Source organism: Bufo gargarizans, chromosome 6 (genome assembly GCF_014858855.1).
Source record: "Bufo gargarizans isolate SCDJY-AF-19 chromosome 6, ASM1485885v1, whole genome shotgun sequence".
NCBI lineage: Eukaryota > Metazoa > Chordata > Amphibia > Anura > Bufonidae > Bufo > Bufo gargarizans.
The window spans coordinates 111,608,647-111,632,201 of record NC_058085.1 but is presented as its reverse complement, the minus strand read 5'-3'; the positions used below and the strand labels follow the sequence as shown (position 1 = coordinate 111,632,201).

Genomic DNA, 23,555 nt, shown 5'->3' with positions numbered 1-23,555 from the left:
ACACGAATAATGGGCCCAATCTTCTTCAAATCAACTGTGAATACCGCAATTCACCTGGACATCATTGAACAGTTTTACAGCTAATAGTTATCGCCTATCATGTAGTTGGTGAAAACATACCCCTACATCGGAATACCCCTACAATTAAAGGTGGACACACCCTTTAACTACCGGCCTAAACCATCAGGGATGTTGGTATTAACACTTTCATTACCTTAAATCCCTAAGTTACTGTATAATAAAAGGTATAGTGGTACCCCTACACTACAGTAATGCTGAGACATAATACATAACATGACGTACATATGTGTCCGCATTACTGGAAATACCCACAGTAAAGATGGCGTCACCCATCTCCCGCGTCATCCTCTAGGCTGCCTGCTATTGGCTGCTCTCTCTGACAACGCGCCGCAACCCGGAAGTGCAAGTAGCTGGCGGCCTAGCCACGTGTTTGGTTGAGGCCGGGAGGTTGGTGTGGTGATCTGTGAGGGAGCGAGGTAAGACCGGGGGTGGTGCTGATGATGTGGGGGGCTGTGGATGATGGCAGGCTATGGAGTCACCGCGTCTTCTGTGTGCTTCTAGTGAGAAGATCCTGAGCAGACATGGCAGTCCGCGCCTCCTTTGAGAATAATAATGAGATCGGTTGCTTCGCGAAATTGACAAACACGTACTGCCTGGTGGCCGTAGGAGGCGCCGAGAACTTCTACAGGTGGGTGACGTAATCCTGCAGGAGCCTGCTGACGTCACACGGGGGGCATTGGCAGAGCAATATAGGGGTCGGGTACAGTTTTATCAGAATGTGCCCTAAACCTATTCAAGGGAGTCTTGGAAGGGCCTTTAGGCGCTGTTCACATCTGCATTTCCCTCATAGGGAACAGTGATGGATCTGTCACGTGTCCAGTAGACCCCCTGGACTATAAAGGGGACTATAAAGGGGTATTCCGGTGATCTGAAGTCAGCCCTTAGTGGGGATCCTACTACATGGGCCCTCTCTGATCACAGGGGCCCCTGAAATGAGTAGAGGTTGGGTATGTGCCTCAGCACTCCATTCATCCACTGTCATGTCCACTAGATCCCATAGAGATGGATGGGGTGCCAGTGCCTGTCACTGCTGGGTTATGTGCCTCTTTAGTAATCAGTTCTATCCACTACACACAATGGACGGAGCTCTGCAGAACATCTGATTGGCTGGGGAGTGGGCACCAGATCCCCGCCAATCAGATCAAAGGATGGGCCATCTGTATAATAAGGACAGGAAACACCTTTAAAATGGACCTTAAAGCTGGAAAACACCTTTAAAGGGGAGTTCTCATCTCCGACATCAATTGCAAGGGTATGCCATTCATGTCAGATAGATGTGGGTCCTATCTGCAGCAGGGCCCCCCTCCCTTCAGAAATAGCTAAGTCAGAACTTCCATATTGGTGAATGAAGGGTGGCCGTGCTTCAGCGGTGTGCTCTTCATTTCATGGGTCCCGTTCTGGAGGGAGGAGGGGGCTGCTCCTGTCTGACATTGATGGCATATCCTAGTGATATGCCGTCATTGTCTGAGATAAGAATACCCCTTTTGGGTTGTCATCCTTATTCTTAGGTCTCATGCACACGACCGTTGTTCTGGTCCTCATCCGAGCCGCAGTTCTTGCAGCTTGGATGCGGACCCATTCACTTCAATGGGGCCGCAAAAGATGCAGACAGCACTCCATGTGCTGTCTGCATCATTTGCTCCGTTCTGTGGCCCTGCAAAAAAAATAAAAAATAGTATGTCCTATTCTTGTCCGTTTTGCGCGCAAGAATAGGTATTTCTACAATGGGCCGCCTGTTCCGTTCCGCAAATTGTGGAAGGCACACGGGCGGCTTCCGTGTTTCGCGGACCGCAAAAAACGGAACTGTCATGTGCATGAGGCCTTACTGATGATCTATCCGCTGTATACGTCATCAGCATCTGATTGGTTGGCGTCCAACACCTGGGACCTCGCCGATCAGCTGCTTGAGAAGGCAGCGGCACTCTCATTAGTGCCACGGCCTTCTCACTGCTTCCTGCAGGCCAGTGACATCTCGACTATGTCACGTGGCCTGGATGCAGCTCAGCCTCATTGAAGTGCTGCTGCCTTCTCAAATAACTGACTGGTGGGGTCACAATGAAAAAATGCATTGGAAAAAAACTGATCCGCCATTTATGGACCTTAACTTTTTTTCACATTTTTCGGGTTTAACATACAAAAGCCGGATCCGGTTTGACTGAACACAAGGCGCCGGATCCGGCGTTAATGCAAGTCAATGGGAAAAAGGCCGGATCCGGCGTTCAGTCAAAGTGTTCAGGATTTTTGGCCGGAGGTAAAAATACTGCATGCTACGTTTTTCTGAAAAGCCTGATCAGTCAAAAAGACTGAACTGAAGACATCCTGATTAGTGATGAGCGAACTTCTGTTTTAAGTTCGGCGTCTAAAGTTCGGCTTCCGGTTAGCGGAGAATCCCGATATGGATTCCGACTTCCGTTGTGGTCCGTGGTAGCGGAATCAATAATCGGCCATTATTGATTCCGCTACCACGGACCACAACGGAAGTCGGAATCCATATCGGGATTCTCCGCTAACCGGAAGCCGAACTTTAGACGCCGAACTTAAAACAGAAGTTCGCTCATCACTAATCCTGATGCATCCTGAGGGACGGACTCTCCATTCAGAATGCATTAGGATAAAACTGATCAGTTCTTTTCCGGCTTTGAGCCCCTAGGACGGAACTCAGCGCCGGAAAAGAAAAACGCTAGTGTGAAAGTACCCTAATAGCACATTTAAAAAAAACTTGAATCTTGTATGTGACACAGGCTGTGTATATTATCTATATCTAATAAAATATGTCCGCTTGTGTAACGAGACTGTTCAGCATTCATGCCCCCAGCCATTCCAAGTCTTCTGCACCACGCTAGAAAACCTGCAGTAATTCAGAATATTTATCCTGCAGTGTATTTGAAGGGGAGCTTTCTGAGACCATACCAGTTGTGCACGCGTCAATAGCTGGATGCAGAATCATCGGGAGACTGTGTGTAGGTATGTACCCATCAGAACTTCCACGTGCCATACAGTGTATATGTATATAGAGAGACTGTGTGTAGGTATGTACCCATCAGAACTTCCACGTGCCATACAGTGTATATGTATATAGAGAGACTGTAGGTCTGTACCCATCAGAACTTCCACGTGCCATACAACAGTATATATACAGCACAGACCAAAAGTTTGGACACACCTTCTCATTCAAAGAGTTTTCTTTATTTTCATGACTATGAAAATTGTAGATTCACACTGAAGGCATCAAAACTATGAATTAACACATGTGGAATTATAGACATAACAAAAAAGTGTGAAACAACTGAAAATATGTCATATTCTAGGTTCTTCAAAGTAGCCACCTTTTGCTTTGATTACTGCTTTGCACACTATTTGCATTCTCTTCATGAGCTTCAAGAGGTAGTCACCTGAAATGGTTTTCACTTCACAGGTGTGCCCTGTCAGGTTTAATAAGTGGGATTTCTTGCCTTATAAATGGGGTTGGGACCATCAGTTGCGTTGTGGAGAAGTCAGATGGATACACAGCGCTACAAAGAAACTGGTTCACATGCGGACCACCCCAGGAAAGGAAGACTAAGAGTCACCTCTGCTGCGGAGGATAAGTTCATCCGAGTCACCAGCCTCAGAAATCGCAGGTTAACAGCAGCTCAGATTAGAGACCAGGTCAATGCCACACAGAGTTCTAGCAGCAGATACATCTCTAGAACAACTGTTAAGAGGAGACTGTGTGAATCAGGCCTTCATGGTAGAATATCTGCTAGGAAACCACTGCTAAGGACGGGCAACAAGCAGAAGAGACTTGTTTGGGCTAAAGAACACAAGGAATGGACATTAGACCAGTGGAAATCTGTGCTTTGGTCTGATGAGTCCAAATTTGAGATCTTTGGTTCCAACCACCGTGTCTTTGTGCGACGCAGAAAAGGTGAACGGATGGACTCTACATGCCTGGTTCCCACCGTGAAGCATGGAAGAGGAGGTGTGATGGTGTGGGGGTGCTTTGCTGGTGACACTGTTGGGGTTTTATTCAAAATTGAAGGCATACTGAACCAGCATGGCTACCACAGCATCTTGCAGCGGCATGCTATTCCATCCGGTTTGCGTTTAGTTGGACCATCATTTCTTTTTCAACAGGACAATGACCCCAAACACACCCCCAGGCTGTGTAAGGGCTATTTGACCATGAAGGAGAGTGATGGGGTGCTGCACCAGATGACCTGGCCTCCAGTCACCGGACCTGAACCCAATCGAGATGGTTTGGGGTGAGCTGGACCGCAGAGTGAAGGCAAAAGGGCCAACAAGTGCTAAGCATCTCTGGGAACTCCTTCAAGACTGTTGGAAGACCATTTCAGGTGACTACCTCTTGAAGCTCATCAAGAGAATGCCAAGAGTGTGCAAAGCAATAATCAAAGCAAAAGGTGGCTACTTTGAAGAACCTAGAATATGACATATTTTCAGTTGTTTCACACTTTTTTGTTATGTATATAATTCCACATGTGTTAATTCATAGTTTTGATGCCTTCAGTGTGAATCTACAATTTTCATGGAAGGCTGCGTGCAGCCTGTAATTGTGGGTGGAGCGACCTCCCCTATTTAAACCCCCTGGTACAAGCAGGAGGGCGCCCGTTCTTTGCCCCTCCCTCCCATCCCCTCTTTTCATTCACTCCTCCTGGGTGGCCCACTTATCTAGGCCTTACCTCGTCACTGGCGCCGGGCACACTCCAGCCAGTTGGGTCAGGGCAGTACATAGGCATGCCTACTCTGTTCCTCGATTAGCTCCTACCACAAAAAAAAATAAATAAAAAAAATATATATATATATATATATATATATATATATATATATATATATGAGACTTGTATCATTGCTCCTTTTATTCCGCCCTCTACACTTATTCATGCTGCCATACACTGTAGGACAGTCTTACAGAACTACAACTCCCAGCATGCTGGCTGCCACAGTATTTTAGTGACTTGTTTCCAACTATTAGACCCAGCAGATCTTTATGCTATCTATCTGGCAGCATTCTGTATGAATCTTCAAGGGGTTGTCCCATCTCGCAGTTTCCATGGCATGATGTTACCAAGTGCAGGCACCAGGTCGCCTGGTTTACGGAATCTGCCAAGCGGGTCGGCACATTGCAGTTTCAGTAACTCCCATTTCAGTGAATGAGCCACACAAATGGCGCAGCAGAACAAGCTTCCATAAACCTGCCACCGCTCTAGTAAGATCTTGCTGTGGAAACGGCGAGCTGGGGCAACGCCTTTAAGATGGCCATACACCTACACGCTTCCACCCCCCCCCCCCCACCCCATGTCTGTTCCAAACGCATTAGGTGGTCGCGTTCATCTACTGAGTGTGGCCATATGTGGTGTATATCCTCCGTAATTGTGTGAGGGGAAATCTGCTGCATTTGGATGAGATTCTGCGACAGAATCCGGACATGACCGGCGGAGCCATTCCATAGCGTGACGGTAATGCAGAGTCATATCCGCATGTAACTTGTCCAGATGTTCCCATGGATTTGTTGCAGATTTTCCACATTATATTACGTGTGGACGTAAAGTGGGGGTCTCTGATCTCCCATTGAAGTCTTATCTGAAGGTCCCGAGCTGGAAATACAATCTGGCAGTAAAAACCCTCATGTGAAGGCCATTCTCAGAAGATGACTAACATTAACCTGATCAAATCCTCATCCAGTCGTGTTGTGTCTAATAAAGTCTTTATTTTTCCTTTTCGATCTTTACCTTTTCTTTTAGGAAACCGAAACGGCCTCTTAGTTCCAAACAACACCACAGACCAAGAGCTCCAGCACATCAGAAACAGTTTGCCGGACTCAGTCCGGATCCAGAGAGTGGAGGAGCGCCTCTCAGCCTTAGGAAATGTGATGGCTTGTAACGACTATGTGGCCCTGGTACACCCCGATCTGGACCGGGTATGCTTTCAGTTCTCATGTTGCATTACTTTGATTATTTTTCCTATGTCAGTAGCTTGCCGTTTTTATTTTGTACATTTCCATTACATAGCACAAGTGAGTATATTTTATTCTTATTGGGTTAGCCGTGTATACAGTAATTATTCTTTTGTGATGTTCCAAACCTTTTGCGGTGAAATGCAGTGGTGATCGGAGCTTTTTTTAAAGGATTTAACCACAGCATAGGAGATAACAGATTGGTGGGTGTCCAACTGCTGGGCCCCCCACCAGTCCTGAGAATAGGGGTTCCACTCCTCCATCCTGATGGAACAGCAGGTCGAGCATGTGTCCTGGCACTACATTCATGGTGCCACATTCGTCAACTTAACTGCTAAGTACTTAACAAATAAAAGACATGCTACAGATATAGATTAAAATGGCCGCGGTCTTTATTAAAGGGGGTAACCATAAATATTAACAATTCCATCAATCAATAATTCATAAAAATTCCCACAGATGTTAAATTCCATTAAAGAACGGAGCATCAGTCCACCCAGTAAGGGTCTATTCACACATCCGTTTTTTCTTTCCTGATCTGTTCCGTTTTTTGCTGAACAGATCTGGACCAGATCTGGACCCATTCATTTTCAATGGGTCCTGAAAAAAAACGGACAGCACAATGTCAGATTTTTTTTCAGGACCCATTGAAAATGAATGAGTCCAGATCTGGTCCAGATCTGTTCAGCAAAAAACGGAACAGATCAGGAAAGAAAAAACGGACGTGTGAATAGACCCTAAGGCTGAGCGACTAACTCCTCACCCCCATTAAACAAGACCGCGGCTATAAAAGGGCGGGCGGGGCACGTTCTTCCTGCTTGAATCTTTAGACTCTGACAGCGCTCCCAGGGTGAGTGACCTCCTTAAATACCCCAAATTCTCGCCGAAAAATGCCCTTTGTCCAGTCCACAGAACGTGATAAAAATAGCACACTGCCAAGCAACTAGTCAGCAACCACAATGGCCAATCAAAATGCCACCGGCTAACCTGAAGACCTGAGGAGAAATGGAGAGAGAGAAAAGTGGGGGAACAACACCAGCACATAACTGTGTCGCAGTGACACCATGAGGGGCAAATGACAAATTTGGCCCTGCCCCTGTCATTCTCTGTGGGGATTCTGGAGATCTGGCCTTGTACAGTGGTCCTATAGAGAATTGAAAGGGTGCCCTGATCTTAGGATCGGTGATGGTCCCAGCTATCCGACCAGCACCCATTAAAGTCCCTTTACACAAGACTATTATCGGGCATAACTGGGTCAGTGGGTGTCCATCACTAGTCTATTAGGGACAGTCAGTTATTTTCATTTCTTTCTGAACTTTTTTTATTTAAATAAAATTGCTCAGATTATTCAGAGCAGGCATATGAATGTCTCTGCTCTGACCACTCTGAATCTGACACCGCTTCAGATAGCGGGGACTAGTTCCACTTCCATCCCTAGACCCCATAGCCCTATGGTGCTAGAAGTTGCCACCTCTACGTGGGTTCCTGCTACTTCATTTTCGCCCCAACTACCCCAATTTGTATCTACTCCCCAAATTAATGTGGATGTCACCAATTTTACCCCTTATGACTTTTTTCATTTATTTGTGGACGATAAAGTTCTGGAGTTAATTGTGCAGCAAACTAATCTATACGCCACACAGTTTGCCGTACAAAAACCCACGTCTATCTATATAAGGCGGTGGGCCCCTGAAATTAAAAAATATTTGGGGCTTACCCTGGACATGGGCAATGTAAAAAAAAGCTATCTCTCCGATCGGATTTGGCTGCAAGTACAGTCCACTCAACCTCTGTGTTTGCAGCAGTTATGTCCCAAAACCGCTATGAAGCCCTAATGCGGTTTATGGATTTTTCGGACCATTCCCAAGTCCGTCCGTCCCCCCCCCCCCCCCAGAACTGACCCAGCCTACGACTGCCTAAATAGGGAACCCTTATTTCCCTCCTTACAGATTTATTCTTAAAATGATATACCCCTGAAAAATATCTATCCGTCGATTTTAATCCCTTTTTAGTTTTAAAGACCGCTTTTCCTTCTGTCAGTTTATTCCTTCCAAGCGTGCCAGATATGGGGTAAAGTGATACAAGGTGAGTGAGAGCACAACAGGCTGCACCTGCGGTCTCTCTGTATATGAGGGCAGGGACTCGCAACTTAATCCCCCAGGCTGCCCCAAAAATATTGGGACATCGGGAAAAATTGTGTGGGATCTATTGGCGCTATTCCTGGAGAAAGGAGCTTCCTTCGCCCTTGCAAGTGACCAGCTGGTTTCAGTGAAGTAGTTAGGGAGAGGTGGGCTACATCTGACGAGCACAAACCGGTCTGTGTGACAGACTACAATAAATGTATGGGAGGTGTAGACCTCTCGGACCAGGCTCTTCAACCCTACCTGGTGAAGCAAAAAAAAACAGGGCCTGGTATAAAAAGGTAGCAATCTACCTCATTCAGATTGCTACCTATAATAGTTTTGTTTTATTTAAAAAGGCCCAAGGAACCCTCAACTTCCTTGAGTTCCAGGAGAAAGTGGTTGTGTCTCCAGTTTGAGTTCCCCGCACCTGGGCAAGCCTTTGAATCTGAGGATGTTCAAAGGCTTTCAGAAGGCCACTTCCCTCGCCCCGTCCCTGCCACTACCAGCAAGAGATATCCTCAGTAACGATGCCGAGTTTGTAGCAAACACGGAAGGAGGAGGGACACCCGAATTTACTGCCCCATTAGCCCATCACAACCAGGCCTCTGTAATTACCCCCGTTTTGAGACGTACCATACAGTTGCTAATTATACATTTTATTTAATACCAAAAAGGGTGGATGGGGCTTCTTTTCAGAAAGTAAATTTATTCTTATTTTCTGTTTAATTTGTGGGCTTTCCTTTTGGGATCGGTTCTGGAGCTATTTATTTATTATTATTTTTTTTCAGACATTGGAACCAATTTTACCTTTTCTGATTTTGTTTTATTTTTCCTAATTTAATTTTTTATGACTGTCCTGCCACACAAAGCTGTTAATTCCATTCACATATCATTGGCATGATATATATATACTGTATTTTTCGCCCCATAAGACACACTTTTTCCCCCCAAAAAATGGGGGAGAAATGCCCCTGCGTCTTATGGGGCGAATGCTGACAGGTTTAACATCGCTGGATGCGATGTAGAGCGAGCGGGGGCCGGGGGAGGGACTGGGAGGAGGAGCTGGGGGCCGGGAATAGCGGCGGGGCGGGGCGGTGCAGTCAGTGTACTATAGCCCCGCTCCGGTATAGCAATATAAAATATCTTATTCAATTAAAATGTATTACATATGCCCCCTCACTCCTAAATTCCTAATAGTACCTTACATCCTATCCCTAATAGGTTCTGTACGATGTCGGCAGGCCGGGCGGGCGGCAGCGTAACTCTCTGATCTCACTTGCCTGCGCCACCTACTCTATGAATGAAGCAGGCGGCGCAGGCAAGTGACGTCAGTGAATGACGCGCCAGCCGGCCGCCCGACCTGCCTGTCGGAACACCGGCGTTGTACAGAACCTATTGGGAATAGGATTTAAGGTACTATTAGGAGTTTAGGAGTGAGGGGGCATATGTAATACATTTTTATTGAATAAGACATTTTATATTTGTATACTGATCCGTGGATGGCACAGTTAAGGGGGGGGGGGGGGTCTGTGGATGACACTGTTATGGCGTGGGGGGGTCTGTGGATGGCACATATATAACAGTGCCAGCCACAGATCCCCCCCCCTGTAACAGTGCCAGCCGCAGATCCCCCCCCCCCCTGTAACAGTGCCAGCCGCAGATCCCCCCCCCTGTAACAGTGCCAGCCGCAGATCCCCCCCCCTGTAACAGTGCCAGCCGCAGATCCCCCCCCCTGTAACAGTGCCAGCCGCAGATCCCCCCCCCCCCGTAACAGTGCCAGCCGCAGATCCCCCCCCCCCCTGTAACAGTGCCAGCCGCAGATCTCCCCCCCCTGTAACAGTGCCAGCCGCAGATCTCCCCCCCCCCCCCCCTGTAACAGTGCCAGCCGCAGATCCCCCCCCCCCTGTAACAGTGCCAGCCGCAGATTCCCCCCCCCCCCCCCCCCCCTGTAACGGTGTCCGTCATCCACAGATCCTCCCCCCTGTAACGGTGTCCGTCATCCACAGAAGCACGGAGCATTAACATGACTGATAATGCTCCGTGCCTCTCTGTGATCTCTTTACTACGAAATCACAGTGAGATAAAGTTGTCACTGTGATTTCGTAGTAAAGAGATCACAGAGAGGCACGGAGCATTATCAGTCATGTCAATGGTCCATGCCTCTGCAGTCTGCATCGGGTCTTGGCACTCTTTCACGGAGCGGATGCCACGCACGGCATCCGCTCGTGTGAAACGGCCCTTACTGTTCCTACAGACTGTTCTGGACACTGTTCTTTTATATATTCTGTGGGTGACTGGTTGATTGTGTGCATAGCGGTTTCTACATTGCCGGGCAGGGGCATGTTATGGTGCACCGTGTCACTTAGCACGTTCGTCTCTCATATAAGGATTGATAGGGCTAAAGAGACGTTGTACGATCAGTCGCTGTCCTTGAATGCCAGCTTGTCATTATAGCCCTATCTGTGTTCTTGTATCTTGTGAACAAACTGAAATTTGCAACATAGTTGGAGACATTTTGCTCCGTTTTCTTGGACTTTGCCAAGAAAGTTGCCTTTCACTACATCTTTATTTTTATTTTTTTGTCTCCTTTGGCTAGACAGTCATATGTACATGCAAATGCCTTTTTAGAAATCTACCTCCCTTTATAAGTGCACAGCTTCACTTCTGATCTGTACGAGCCACAAAGATTAGAATGTGGCGTATTTCTAAGACAGTTAGGCTACTTTCACATTAGTGTTTTTCTTTTCCGGCATAGAGTTCCGTCACAGGGGCTCTGTACCGGAAAAGAACTGATCAGGCATATCCCCATGCATTCTGAATCGAGAGCAATCCGATCAGGATGTCTTCAGTTCAGTCATTTTGACTGATCAGGCAAATGAGAAAACCGTAGCATGCTACGGTTTTATCTCCGGCAAAAAAAAAAAAATGAAGACTTGCCTGAATGCTGGATCCGGCATTTTTTTTTCCATAGGAAAATTATCCGTTTTGCCTGATGACACCGGAAAAACGGATCCGGTATTGCAATGCATTTTTCAGACTGATCAGGCATTTTTCAGACTAATCAGGATCCTGATCAGTCTGAAAAATGCCAGATCAGTCAGAAAAAATGACATCCGTTTGCATACAGTTTGCCTGATCAGGCAGTCAATTCAGGCAACGGAACTGCCTGCCGGAATCAAACAACGCAAGTGTGAAAGTACCCTTACAGGGTTACCCATCTAAAAATATTTTTTCTTCCTGTGAAAATTTTAGTAACAATTTGAATTAAAGGGGTTGTCCAGGTTCAGAGCTGAACCCGGACATCCCTCCATTTTCACCCAGGCAGCCCCCCTGACAGGAGCATCGGAGCAGTTCATGCTCCGATGCTCTCCTTTGCCCTGCGCTAAATCGCGCAGGGCAAAGGCATTTTTAGGAGTTCCGGGGGCACCAAACACACTGCCGGGCGGAAGTTACCGCCCGGCAGTGTGTTATTAAAAACACAAGAGCCCGTGCCCTGCGCGGTTTAGTGCAGGGCACGGGAGCGCATCGGAGCATGAGATGCTCAGGGGGGCTGCCGGGGTGAAAATAAGGGTATGTCCGGGTTCAGCTCTGAACCCGGACAACCCCTTTAAACCATATATACTCATTATTTCATCCTATAATAATTTTGCACTCAGCATGCTTACTACACCACTAGATGCATGCTTTAAGGGATTTCGTTTTTAAAATGGGGTCATTGATGGGGGTTTCTATCATTTTGCAGCTTAACTCCATTACATGTGTGCAATGGAGACTGAACTATTTTCAGTTTATCTGAAAGGCCCCAGGTGCTCCTTTATGTTTGGGCCCTGCCGTTTGTCAAGACATAAGATTAGGGCCACAATTGTGATATTTCTGAAGACGGGAGAAATGGGGTGATACATTTTGGGCTGTACTTCTTCATTTTCATGTGCTCTGTAGAAATAAATCTGTCTTTAACCACCTCAGCTCCCCTAGCTTAAACCCCCTTAATGACCAGACCACGTTCTACAATTCTGCACTATACTACTTTCACCGTTTATTGCTCGGTCATACAACTTACCACCCAAATGAATTTTACCTCCTTTTCTTCTCACTAATAGAGCTTTCATTTGGTGGTATTTCATTGCTGCTGACATTTTTACTTTTTTTGTTATTAATTGAAATTTACCGAACAATTTCCGCTAACTTGTGCCAACTTGTAGAGCCTATAGAACATGTCCTATTCTTGTTCGCAATTGCGGACAAGAAAAGGCATTTTCTATATAGTTCTGGCAAAATGCGGAAAGCACGTTGCCGGGGTCCGTGTTTTGCAGATCCGCGGTGTCTGTGTTTTGCGGATCCATGGATCCACAAAACACATACGGGCGTCTGAATGGAGCCTTACAGGGGGTTGTTCAATGACAGGGGGGTGATCAGGGAGTCTATATGGGGTGATCACCCCCCTGTAAGGCTCCATTCAGACGTCCGTATGTGTTTTGTGGATCTGGCGCGTGAAGGAGGAATGAATCGACCGCCTCCGGACCGCAATCCTGCGTTAGGCGGTCCGGAGGCGGTTAAATTGACACTTTTGTGGAAAAAAATGGAAAAAATAAATGTTTTTACCTTCTTAGCATTCATTTCTTTAAAAGACTAGGGGGTCAAAAAACTCATTACACCCATAGATGAATACGTTAAGGGGTCTAGTTTTCAAAATCGGTCACTTTTGGGGGGGGGTTCTATTATTCTGACACTTATAAGCCTAAAAAGTGCAGCCAAAATGAAGTTAAGATGTGGAAATATATTTCTGATAAAAATATTGAATAGTATTCATGTATGAAATATTGCAGTTGAAAATATTTTATTTTTATTTTTTTAAAGATACGCATATATTGGTAAAAATGTTTACCAGCTAATTAAAGTACTATATGTGACGAGAAAACAATGTCAGAATTACTTTTGATGTGCAAAGTCTTTTACGAAGTTATTCTCTGCTAAAGTGACACTTGTCAGATTTCCATAATCTGGCTTGGTCATTAAGGCCCAAACAGGCTTGGTCAATAAGGGGTTAAAGGACCCTTTTAACAATGTAATTTCTGCTCTGAAAACAGACTCCTAATGGAGGATTGAATCTAGCTGTGCCCACTGCTACTCTGCTGTCCTGTCGGGTACCATTCCAAACAGATCATAATATTTGGTCCTTTAAAGAGGACCTTTCACCGATTATGACACTGTGAACTAAGTATACAGACATGGAGAGCGGCGCCCGGGGATCTCACTGCACTTACTATTATCCCTGGGCGCCGCTCCGTTCTCCCGCTATGCCCTCCGGTATCTTCGCTCACTAAGTTATAGTAGGCAGAGATTTCAGTCTAAGTTATGGTAGGCGGAGTCTGCCCTTGTTCTGCTCTAGAGCTGGCCAATCGCAGCGCAGAGCTCACAGCCTAGGAGAAAATAACCTCCCAGGCTGTGAGCTCTGTGCTGCGACTGGCCAGCGCTACAGCAGAACAAGGGCAGACTCCGCCTACCATAACTTTGTGACCGAAGATACCGGAGCGCATAGCGGGAGAACGGAGCGGCGCCCAGGGATAATAGTAAGTGCAGTGAGATCCCCGGGCGCCGCTCTACATGTCTGTATTCTTAGTTCACGTTGTCATAATCGGTGAAAGGTCCTCTTTAACTCTTTAAGTATAGCCTACCACCCTGATTTGTATTATTTAATTCTATATAATAATTGCTTTGTATTTTTGTGTTTCAGGAGACAGAGGAGATCCTAGCAGATGTTCTTAAAGTGGAAGTTTTCAGGCAAACTGTTGCTGAACAAGTTCTTGTTGGCAGTTATTGTGCATTTAGTAATCAGGGGGGTTTGGTGCACCCCAAAACATCGATAGAAGACCAAGATGAATTGTCATCACTACTTCAAGTCCCCCTTGTGGTAAATAATGTGCTGCTTAGTAGATTGTTCTTCCAGCTCGCCTTTTACAAAGTGTACTTTTCTTATTGGTAAATCAGCATAAGTATTTAAAGAGGACCTTTCATGGGTCCAGATATTATAAACGAAGTACCAGGATACATAGGGCATAGTGCAGGGATCTAACTGCACTTACAATTTTTTCTGGGTGTTGCTCCGTTCACCTGCTGTGGCCCCCGTTGGTATGCTAATTTTGGCATCGGCACAATGAGGAGGAGACTGAGTCTTTCTCCGTGGGCGTCTCCTTCTCCCCTGGCTGTGAGCTGTCCAATTGCAGCGGAGAGTGTCACAGCCAGGGAGAAGGTCCCTGCACTATGCCCTGATACTTCGTTTATAATGTTTGGACCCATGAAAGGTCCTCTTTAAAGGGGTATTCTGGTTATGTATAGTTATCCTCTATCCACAGGATAGGAGATAAGTATTAGATTGGCAGTGGCCCTATCGATGGAGCTCCAACCATTCGCGGAACTGGGGGCCTGTACCCCATGGAGCCCCTTGAAATGCAAACAGTCATTCTATGCAGTTCTATGGGAGTTTCATGGATATCCCAGTACAGGACTCCACTATCTCCAAAACAACCATTTTTGTCACCTTAATCATAAAAAGTGCAACACCAAGTGATCAAAAAGGTGTATGCCCCTCAAAATGGTACCAATAAGACAGTCACCTCATCCCGCAAAAAATGATCCCCGACGTAAAACAATCGGGCAAAAAATAAAAAAGGTTATGGTTCTCAGACTATATAGAGACACTAAAACATCTCTCTCCCCCCCACACACACAAATGCTTTTATTGTGTAAAACTTAAATAAGAAAAAGTATACATATTGGGTATTGCCACGTCCGTAACGACCTGCTCTATCAAAATATCACATGACCTAACCTCTCCGGTAAACGCTGTAAAAATAAATTACTGTGCCAAAACAACAATTTTTTTGGGGTCACCTTGCCCCATAAAGTGTAATAATAAGTGATCAAAAAATCATATGTACCCAAAAATGGTACCAATGGAAAAACTTCAACTCTTCCTGCAAAAAAACAAGCCCCTGCACAAGATGATCAGCAGAAAATTAAAAAAAATTACGTTCAGAAAATGTAGAAACAAAAACATAATTTTTTTCAAAAATGCTTTATTATGTAAAACTGAAACAAAGTAGACATATTTGATATCATTGCATCCAAAACAATCTGCTCTAAAAATAAAATAGCACATGATCTAACCTGTCAGATGAATGTTGTAAAAAAAAAAACTAAGAATAAACAGTGCCAAAATAGCAATTTTTTTGGTTACCTTGCCTCACAAAAAACATCATTTAGAACAATTAAAAATCATATGTACCCCAAAATAGTACCAATAAAACTGTCACCTTATCACGTAGTTTCCAAAATGGGATCACTTTTTGGGAGTTTCTACTGTAGTGTGCATCAGGGGGGCTTCAAATGGTACATGGTGTCTAAAAACCAGTCCAGTAAAATCTGCCTTCCAAAAACCATATGGCGTTCCTTTTTTTCTGTGCCCTGCCGTGCGCCCTTACATCAGTTTTATGATCACATATGGGGTGTTTCTGTAAACCGCAGAATCGGGGTAAATAAATATTGAGCTTTGTTTGACTGTTAATCCTTGAAGTGTTGAAGAAAAAAATGAATTAAAATGGAAAATCGGCCTAAAAAGAGAAATTTAGAAATGTAATCTCCATTTTCCTTTAATTCTTGTGGGACACCTAAAAAAGGGTTAACAAAGTTTGTAAAATCAGTTTTGAGCAACTTGAGGTGTGTAGTTTCTAAAATGGGGTCTTTTTATTTTTCATTTGGAAAATTAAAAAAATAGTCTATATAAAAAAAAAAAAGAGTAACAACATACATCAGACTCGCAGGTCTCAAGACTAGTGCCATTGGAGTTTCATAGACGGGACATTATTAAAGTGTTACAGGAGTCTACTTCATGACAGTGGAAAATATCAGAGTGTACATCACCCCACATTGTATTGTTTCGTATCCGAAGCTCCAGAGTTAAGACCACATTCACACTCAATCACACCCACCACAGCGCTGCAGCTCCCCCCCCCCCCCGGGGAAGGAAAGATTTGTCATATGCATCACAATCTATGTAAGAGTACGGAGGAGACCCGTCCTTATAACATAAGACTGCACTCTTCTTTTCATATTGATAAGCTCACCACATTTCCCCTCTCCTATAAGTAATATTTTTACTCATGCTATTTCAGGCGCTGGTCTCGCTTGTAGCCAGAGTCCCCAAACTTTCTAAAATTTCCCCGCGTTGCCCAAAATGGGGTAATTTTTGGGTGGTTTTACTATGTAAGCCTCACAAAGTGACTTCAGACCTGAACTGGTCCTTTTTTAAAAGTGGGTTTTGGAAATTTTCTAAAAAATTTTTTAAGAATTGCTTAAAAAAATTCTAAGGTATTCTAAGTAACTCTAACGTCCTAAAAAATAAAATTATGCCAACATAAAGTAGATATATGGGGAATTTTAAGTAATAATTATGAGGTATCACTTTCTGTTTTAATAGCAGAGAAATAAAAATTTCGAAAATTGCAAATTTTTCTAATTTTTAAGTAATTTGTGATTTATTTATTTATTTATTTATTTTTTTCATAAATAAAGGTGAAATATATTGACTCAAATTTATTACTATGGTTTGGATAAGTAAGTGTTCCAAAGTTACTACATAAAGTGACACATGTCACAAAAAAATGGCCTGGGCAGGAGGGTGAAAACTTGCCCGGGGTAGAAGGGGTTAAACGAAATATCAGAAAATAGCCTTTTTTTTTTTTAATCAAGTTTTTATGTTAAATTTTAAAAAATGAAAATTATATTTTTGGTGATTTTTTATTTTTATTTTATTTTTTGTCACTATATTTAAAGAGTTTCTACCAGCAGATTTGCACCTATTTAGCTGTCTGGCACTAGCGATCTGCTAGTGTCTGCTGTACCTAACCATGTTCATGTATTACCTTTTGTCTGGAGCGGTTAAGCTTAAAAACATAGTTTTATTTATATGCAAATGAGCCTCTGGGTGCTATGGGGGTGTCTTTTCAGCACCTAGAGGCTCCGTTTACTCAATATTTTTGCCGTCCAGCGCGTCCCTCCAGTCCGCCCCTCTCCTCTAGATTGACAGCCTACTTCTCCCCATCTCGGCCGAATTCTCGCGCCTGCGCCATGTGCTTCTGTATTCGGCGGAGGCGCAGTGACTGTCGGACCTCTCCCTGCGCCATAATTGGCGCAGTAAAGATGCCGGCGCAGAGAGCAGTCCGAAAGTCACTGCGCCTGCGCCGAATACAGAACCACACGGCGCAGGCGCGAGAATTGGGCCGAGATGGGGAGAAGTAGAATATCGCTCTAGAGGAGAGGGGTGGACTGGAGCGTGCTGGGCGGCAGAAATGGTGAGTAGACGGAGCCTCTAGGTGCTGAAAAGACTCCCCCATAGCACCCAGAGGCTCATTTGCATATAAATAAAACTAAGTTTTTAAAGGGAACCTGTCACCGGGATTTTGTGTATAGAGCTGAGGACATGGGTTGCTAGATGACCGCTAGCACATCCGCAATACCCAGTCCCCATAGCTCTGTGTGCTTTTATTGTGTAAAAAAAAACGATTTGATACATATGCAAATTAACCTGAGATGAGTCCTGTCCCTGACTCATCTCTATACAGGACTCATCTCAGGCTAATTTGCATATGTTTCAAATCGGTTTTTATACACAATAAAAGCACACAGAGCTATGGGGACTGGATAGTGCAGATTTGCTAGCGGCCATCTAGCAACCCATGTCCTCAGCTCTATACAAAAAATCCAGGTGACAGGTTCCCTTTAAGCTTAACCGCTCCAGACAAAGGTAATACATGGTTAGGTACAGCAGACACTAGCAGATCGCTAGTGTCAGACAGCTAAATAGGTGAAAATCTGCTGGTAGAAACCTTTTAAATATAGTGACAGAAAACAAAAAAAAATATATTTTATTTTTTTCTCAGCAACGTGGGCACATATAAACATGGGACCAGCACAGATGCCTTGAGCTGCCAAGCGCACATGTAACAGGTCAGCCAGTGTCATGGGTACAAATATACTGACAGACGCCTTTTAACAGGTCATTTTCTGATGACGCGTTCCATTTAAATGGGTTGTCTGACCATCCCTAACGCCCCTGCCAAAAAACAAAGTGATGGTGATGTTGGCCTCATTCTTTGTTTTGAAGATAAACTATTGTGACTTTGTTAATGTAGAATCATGTGTTCATGTCGGTGGAAGCCCTGGTTGACACGCACCTTCTTTTCGCTTCTTACAGGCTGGAACAGTGAATCGAGGCAGTGAAGTGATTGCAGCAGGAATGGTTGTCAATGACTGGTCTGCGTTCTGCGGCCTGGACACTACCAGTACAGAACTGTCGGTCATAGAAAGCGTGTTTAAGCTAGGTGATGCTCAGCCCAGCACTATTGCCACAAGCATGAGAGACTCGCTTATCGACAGGTATGTTACTTTTTCGGTCCTTTTTGCTAGGCAGAAGTTTGGTATATAGCATGAAGTAACCTTAAAGTTTGTGCTGGTTTGTTCCAATGAAACATGTTGCTTGTAGGTTCTGAGACCTTGAATTACTAAAAAATTGGTTGATTGTTTTTAAGGTCAGTAACTTGGAGTCTGTCACCACATTTTTGTTTTAAACGGCTCATATAGCGATATTGCACACATACATATGAATAAAACAGTATCTTTGATGTATTTGTCCCATGTAGAGAAGCTGCAAAAACTCGGTTATAAATTTATGCAAATTGGGTACTGCAAGTTCCTGGGGGTGGTGTTATGGCTGTAAGTGCCCAGGCCTCTCGCCAGTGGGCACACCTAATCCTTCCATATGATGTCCTCTGGCACGCTCTGTAATGATCTTGTGTCATCCTCTTCAGTTCTCGCCTGCACACTTCACCATCGGGCCGGTTAATGCAGTGGCTCACCAGCAGAGGACAGCGAGCCACGGCATTAACCACAATAATGGCATGCATGTGCCCAGCAGTAAAGTGTGCAGGCAAGAACTGAAGAAGATGACGCAAGATCATTACAGGGCAGGCCAGAGGACACCATGGGGAGGGGTTAGGCATGCACATTGGCGAGGGGCCTGGGCACTTATGATACCTAATTTGCATAAATGTATAACCTCCTTTTTGCAGCTTCTCTACTTGGTGGAAAAATACATGAAAGATACTGTTTTATTAATGTATGTGTGTGCAATAACACTATATGAGCTGTTTAAAGGGCTTCTGTCACCCCACAACAGTCTTTTTTTTTTTTTTTTTTTGGCTAGTTACATTCATTATAGTGCGATATATGAGAATATAATGTTGTCACTTACTTTCATGCGGCCGTTTCTTGAGAAAACGAAGTTTTATAATATGCAAATCCGGTCTCTACCAGCAAGTAGGGCGTCTACTTGCTGGTAGCCGCCGCAGAAAACCGCCCCCTTGTCGTGTTGATTGACAGGGCCAGCCGCGATCTCCTCCTCCGGCCGGCCCTGTCAGTATTTCAAAAATCGCGCGCCTCTGTTCATTCGGCGCAGGCGCACTGAGGGAGTTCTGAGGAGACGAGCCTCCTCATCTCAGAGCGCCTGCGCCGAATGAACAGAGGAGCGCGATTTTTGAAATACTGACAGGGCCGGCCGGAGGAGGAGATCGCGGCTGGCCCTGTCAATCAACACGACGAGGGGGCGGTTTTCTGCGGCGGCTACCAGCAAGTAGACGCCCTACTTGCTGGTAGAGACCTGATTTGCATATTATAAAACTTTTGTTTTCTCAAACGGCCACATGAAAGTAAGTGACAACATTATATTCTCATATATCGCGCTATAATGAATGTAACTAGCCCAAAAAAAAGAGACTGTTGTGGGGTGACAGAAGCCCTTTAAAACATTAAAGGGAGTCAAGTTTTCAAGTTTAGAAAATACAATACATACAAAGCGTTTGGTTTCGGATCTGTGGCTTTTGTACAGCTAATGTCTGTTCTTCAAAAATGGAGTCCGCTCAAGAGGTTAGCAGGCCCCATAATCTGCAATTGCCTGTCGTTTTACACAGCAGACATTCTCTGGCAGCGTCCATGATCAGAGACAGTTCTGATAACCTTCATATAACCTCTCAGATGCCATGGTCGTTTGCAACCACAGCATCTGAGAGGTGATTTACTGGGAGTGGACTGCTTCCTGTGACCCAACAGTTTCCCCTCCTTGACGAGATTGTGGAAGCCATTCAGTTTCTATTTCAGCCAGGAGCCTTGTGAAGGCTCCCAAGCCTGCTATAGTAAAGTTGCTATTGAGGCAATCCCTTAGGCAGAGCTCAATAGGAACATAGCAATTTTCTCAGACATAATTTTCCTATGGCTTAAGCGATATAATGATCACATGTACATAGAGGGCATTGGGCCTAAAATAAAAGTGGTTTAAAAGTTTTTAAAGTTCTAGATTTAAAAAATAAATAAAATTAAAAATTAAAATCACTCCATTTTAGGCTACTTTCACACTAGCGTTCAGAACGGATCCGTCTGCATTATATTGTCAAACAAAATGTCTAAGTGTGAAATTAGCCTGAACGGATCCGTCCAGACTTTTACATTGAAAGTCAATGGGGGACGGATCCGTTTGAAGAATGAGCCATATTGTGTCATCTTCAAACGGATCCGTCCCCATTGACTTACATTGTAAGTCTGGACGGATCCGCTTGCCTCCGCACGGCCAGGCGGACACCCGAACGCTGCAAGCAGCGTTCAGGTGTCCGCCTGCTGAGCAGAGCGGAGGCTGAACGCCGCCAGACTGATGCATTCTGAGCGGATCCGCGTCCACTCAGAATGCATTAGGGCTGGACGGAAGCGTTCGGGGCCGCTTGTGAGCCCCTTCAAACGGAGCTCACAAGCGGACAGCCGAACGCTAGTGTGAAAGTAGCCTTACATGTACATTTCTGCAATCCCAAAGCTTTATTGTGGGGGGTTCCCTTTCCCTAGTCTTCACCCTAGTGCTTTACTACTGTGCCAGTGTGTTTTTTTATTTTTTATTTTTTTTTCTTAATTGAAACCACCTACTTGATGTCATGATGATCCAGACCATTAAGCAATTTCACTGACTTGCTCATCTGTTTCTTTCTCCTCCATAGTCTGACATAAGCTGTTAAGCCTTGAGTGTCTGGAGCATCCGCTGCTTTTGATGAAATGGTGTGTGGTCGTTAATAGAAGAGGATCACTGCTGTGTATTAGTCAAGCTGCTCCTGCTTCACCTACTAAATGATATGTAGAACAGTTCAGCAGAAAGTTTTTTGTTCAAAAAAATATATATATCAAGCAGTTATATATTGCACTTAAACTTTTTCTGTTAATGAAATAAAATGCATTTTTATAACCTAATTCTGCAAAATTATTTGTTCACCAAATCAAATAATCTCATGAGGAGGTAGAGAGAAGATACAAAAGAGCCCCCTTGGCAGTTGTTAAACTGGTTGTTTGCTATGTTGCACTTTGTAGTTTTTAATTGTAGACCCTTTTCCCCTACGCCCATGACAGCACCCTTGAGAGACCGCCTCCATGCAGGACAGGAAACTGGAACTTTCGTGGAGAGCTCTCAAGGAGGGGCTTAGCCCTTAAGTATATAACAGTATAGATAATGATTAGAGACCACCTTAGTCAAACAGAAATTTAGAGTAAGTGATCAATTATTAAAACGTAACTTTTAATAAGATGAGCATAGAAAATTGGCCCCACGATAATTGGATAACAATAAAGAAAATACAAAAAAACGAGACAATGCGGACATTCACCACACAGGTAATAATGGTACTCTACAACCAGAACACGTTTAGAGAGCAAGAGGTGCTCGGCGGCACCAAAAAGGATAACCAGGTGGTCCTACCGCTCTGATGAGATGCTCCTTGGTACAACAGATGCCTCGCGGGTGTTGAAGGATGTACATACACCGTCGCTGGAGGCAGTTGCAAAGCACAGGGTGAAGGATGCTAGGCTAGCTGGCCCTAGTGTTACCCTAGGGGCCTACAATGGCCTAAAGTGACCCACTCACGGATCCCCGTGACCAGTCACAAGCAGGAACCTAACCCTGGAATTAGTGCGCCCTAGGAAGCCCTCTCCTGCCTAATCCCTACACGCATGTTTCGCTGAAAGGATGAGTGTAAAGCTCATCAGGGGAAACCAGGGAGCTTGGGCTAATAAGCTGTACAGGGTACACTGACAAGGATATCAGACGTGTCCCCTGTACAGAGGCAGAGTATGTCCACGATCCCGATATGGATGCAAGTGGACAGACTGACAGTAGGATGGTAGGGGGACTCCTGATGCTGAGCCCCTCTCCTACTAACAAAGTCTTGGCACATGGGCTGATGTAGCGCAAGAAACCGCCACCTTTTGAGAAACAGATCGAGGACACGGGAGCAACAGGCCCCGAAGTAATAAACTTATCCCAGAGGACACTGAGTAGCACTGAAATGGCTGTTCTCAGTAAAGGTTTATCCTTCGTTCCTATACGCCGCTTTGATACCTTTACCTGGACTAAAGATTTGCACTTTTTTATCAGGAAACTTAGGTGGCGTAAATTCTTAAAAAATATGGATGAGCGGCAGTGTCAGGAACTCGGGATCCCTTTAAGCCTACTGTCTGATGTGAGGTTGCTGCATAGTTTGGAGGAAACGGATGGTGGCCTAACTGGTATGGGTCTATTCACCACTTTAAGAAATAAAAGCACTAAGATGCACCCCTCCAGTGACATATCGTGCCTGGATGTCTTCCTCCAACTTGTGTCGGCAGACCTTAAAAAAGTAGAACCCCTCCCCCTGCACAATAATTGTACTAAGGAGGAATGGGAGGCTATCACTGCCACTCTTCGATCACTGTGAAGCCCTCCGATAAAGGGGGCAACACAGTGATCATGGATTCGGTTAATTACAGAACTATGTGTGAACAGATCCTACGGGATAAAAACAGTTACGAAGTTCTGTTATCAAACCCAACAGACTCGTACCTGCTAGAACTCAGGGACATCCTTAAGGATGCAAAAACTAAAAAGTTAATCTCTGCAGAGGAGCTGGACTTTCTGTACCCCAAACACCCAGTGAATGCTACATTTTACAGCCTGCCGAAGGTCCACAAGGGGACAACTCCCCTGAAAGGGAGGCCAATTGTTTCGGGGGTTGGGTTTATCAGTCAGAATCTTGGGGTGTAAATAGATAAAGTCCTTATGCCCTTTGTAGTGTCCCTGCCATCATATGTCAGGGACACTATTGACTTGCTTAAGAGACTTGATGGTGTTACTATCGAATCGCAGGCCATCTTGGGGAGTATTGACGTTGAGGCGTTATATATTCGTCTATCCCCCATGCAGCTGGTCTTAGAGCAGTGGGTCACTTCCTCAGCATGAGGGGTTGTCAATTCTCTCAACATAATGATTGTGTTGAGACTCC

At 44.9% G+C, this 23,555-nt stretch overlaps 1 protein-coding gene across 1 annotated transcript; it reads left to right on the top strand.

Moving 5' to 3' along the window:
* The first annotated feature begins 397 nt into the window (after nucleotides 1-397).
* On the top strand, nucleotides 398-21,495 carry EIF6 (eukaryotic translation initiation factor 6). Its single transcript, XM_044297801.1, has 7 exons — nucleotides 398-497; nucleotides 583-709; nucleotides 2,960-3,045; nucleotides 5,823-5,998; nucleotides 13,892-14,068; nucleotides 18,410-18,591; nucleotides 21,249-21,495. Exons 2-7 carry the CDS (start codon nucleotides 603-605, stop codon nucleotides 21,256-21,258), a joined length of 738 nt encoding a protein of 245 aa, XP_044153736.1. The 5' UTR covers nucleotides 398-497; nucleotides 583-602; the 3' UTR covers nucleotides 21,259-21,495.
* Nucleotides 21,496-23,555: the final 2,060 nt, after the last annotated feature.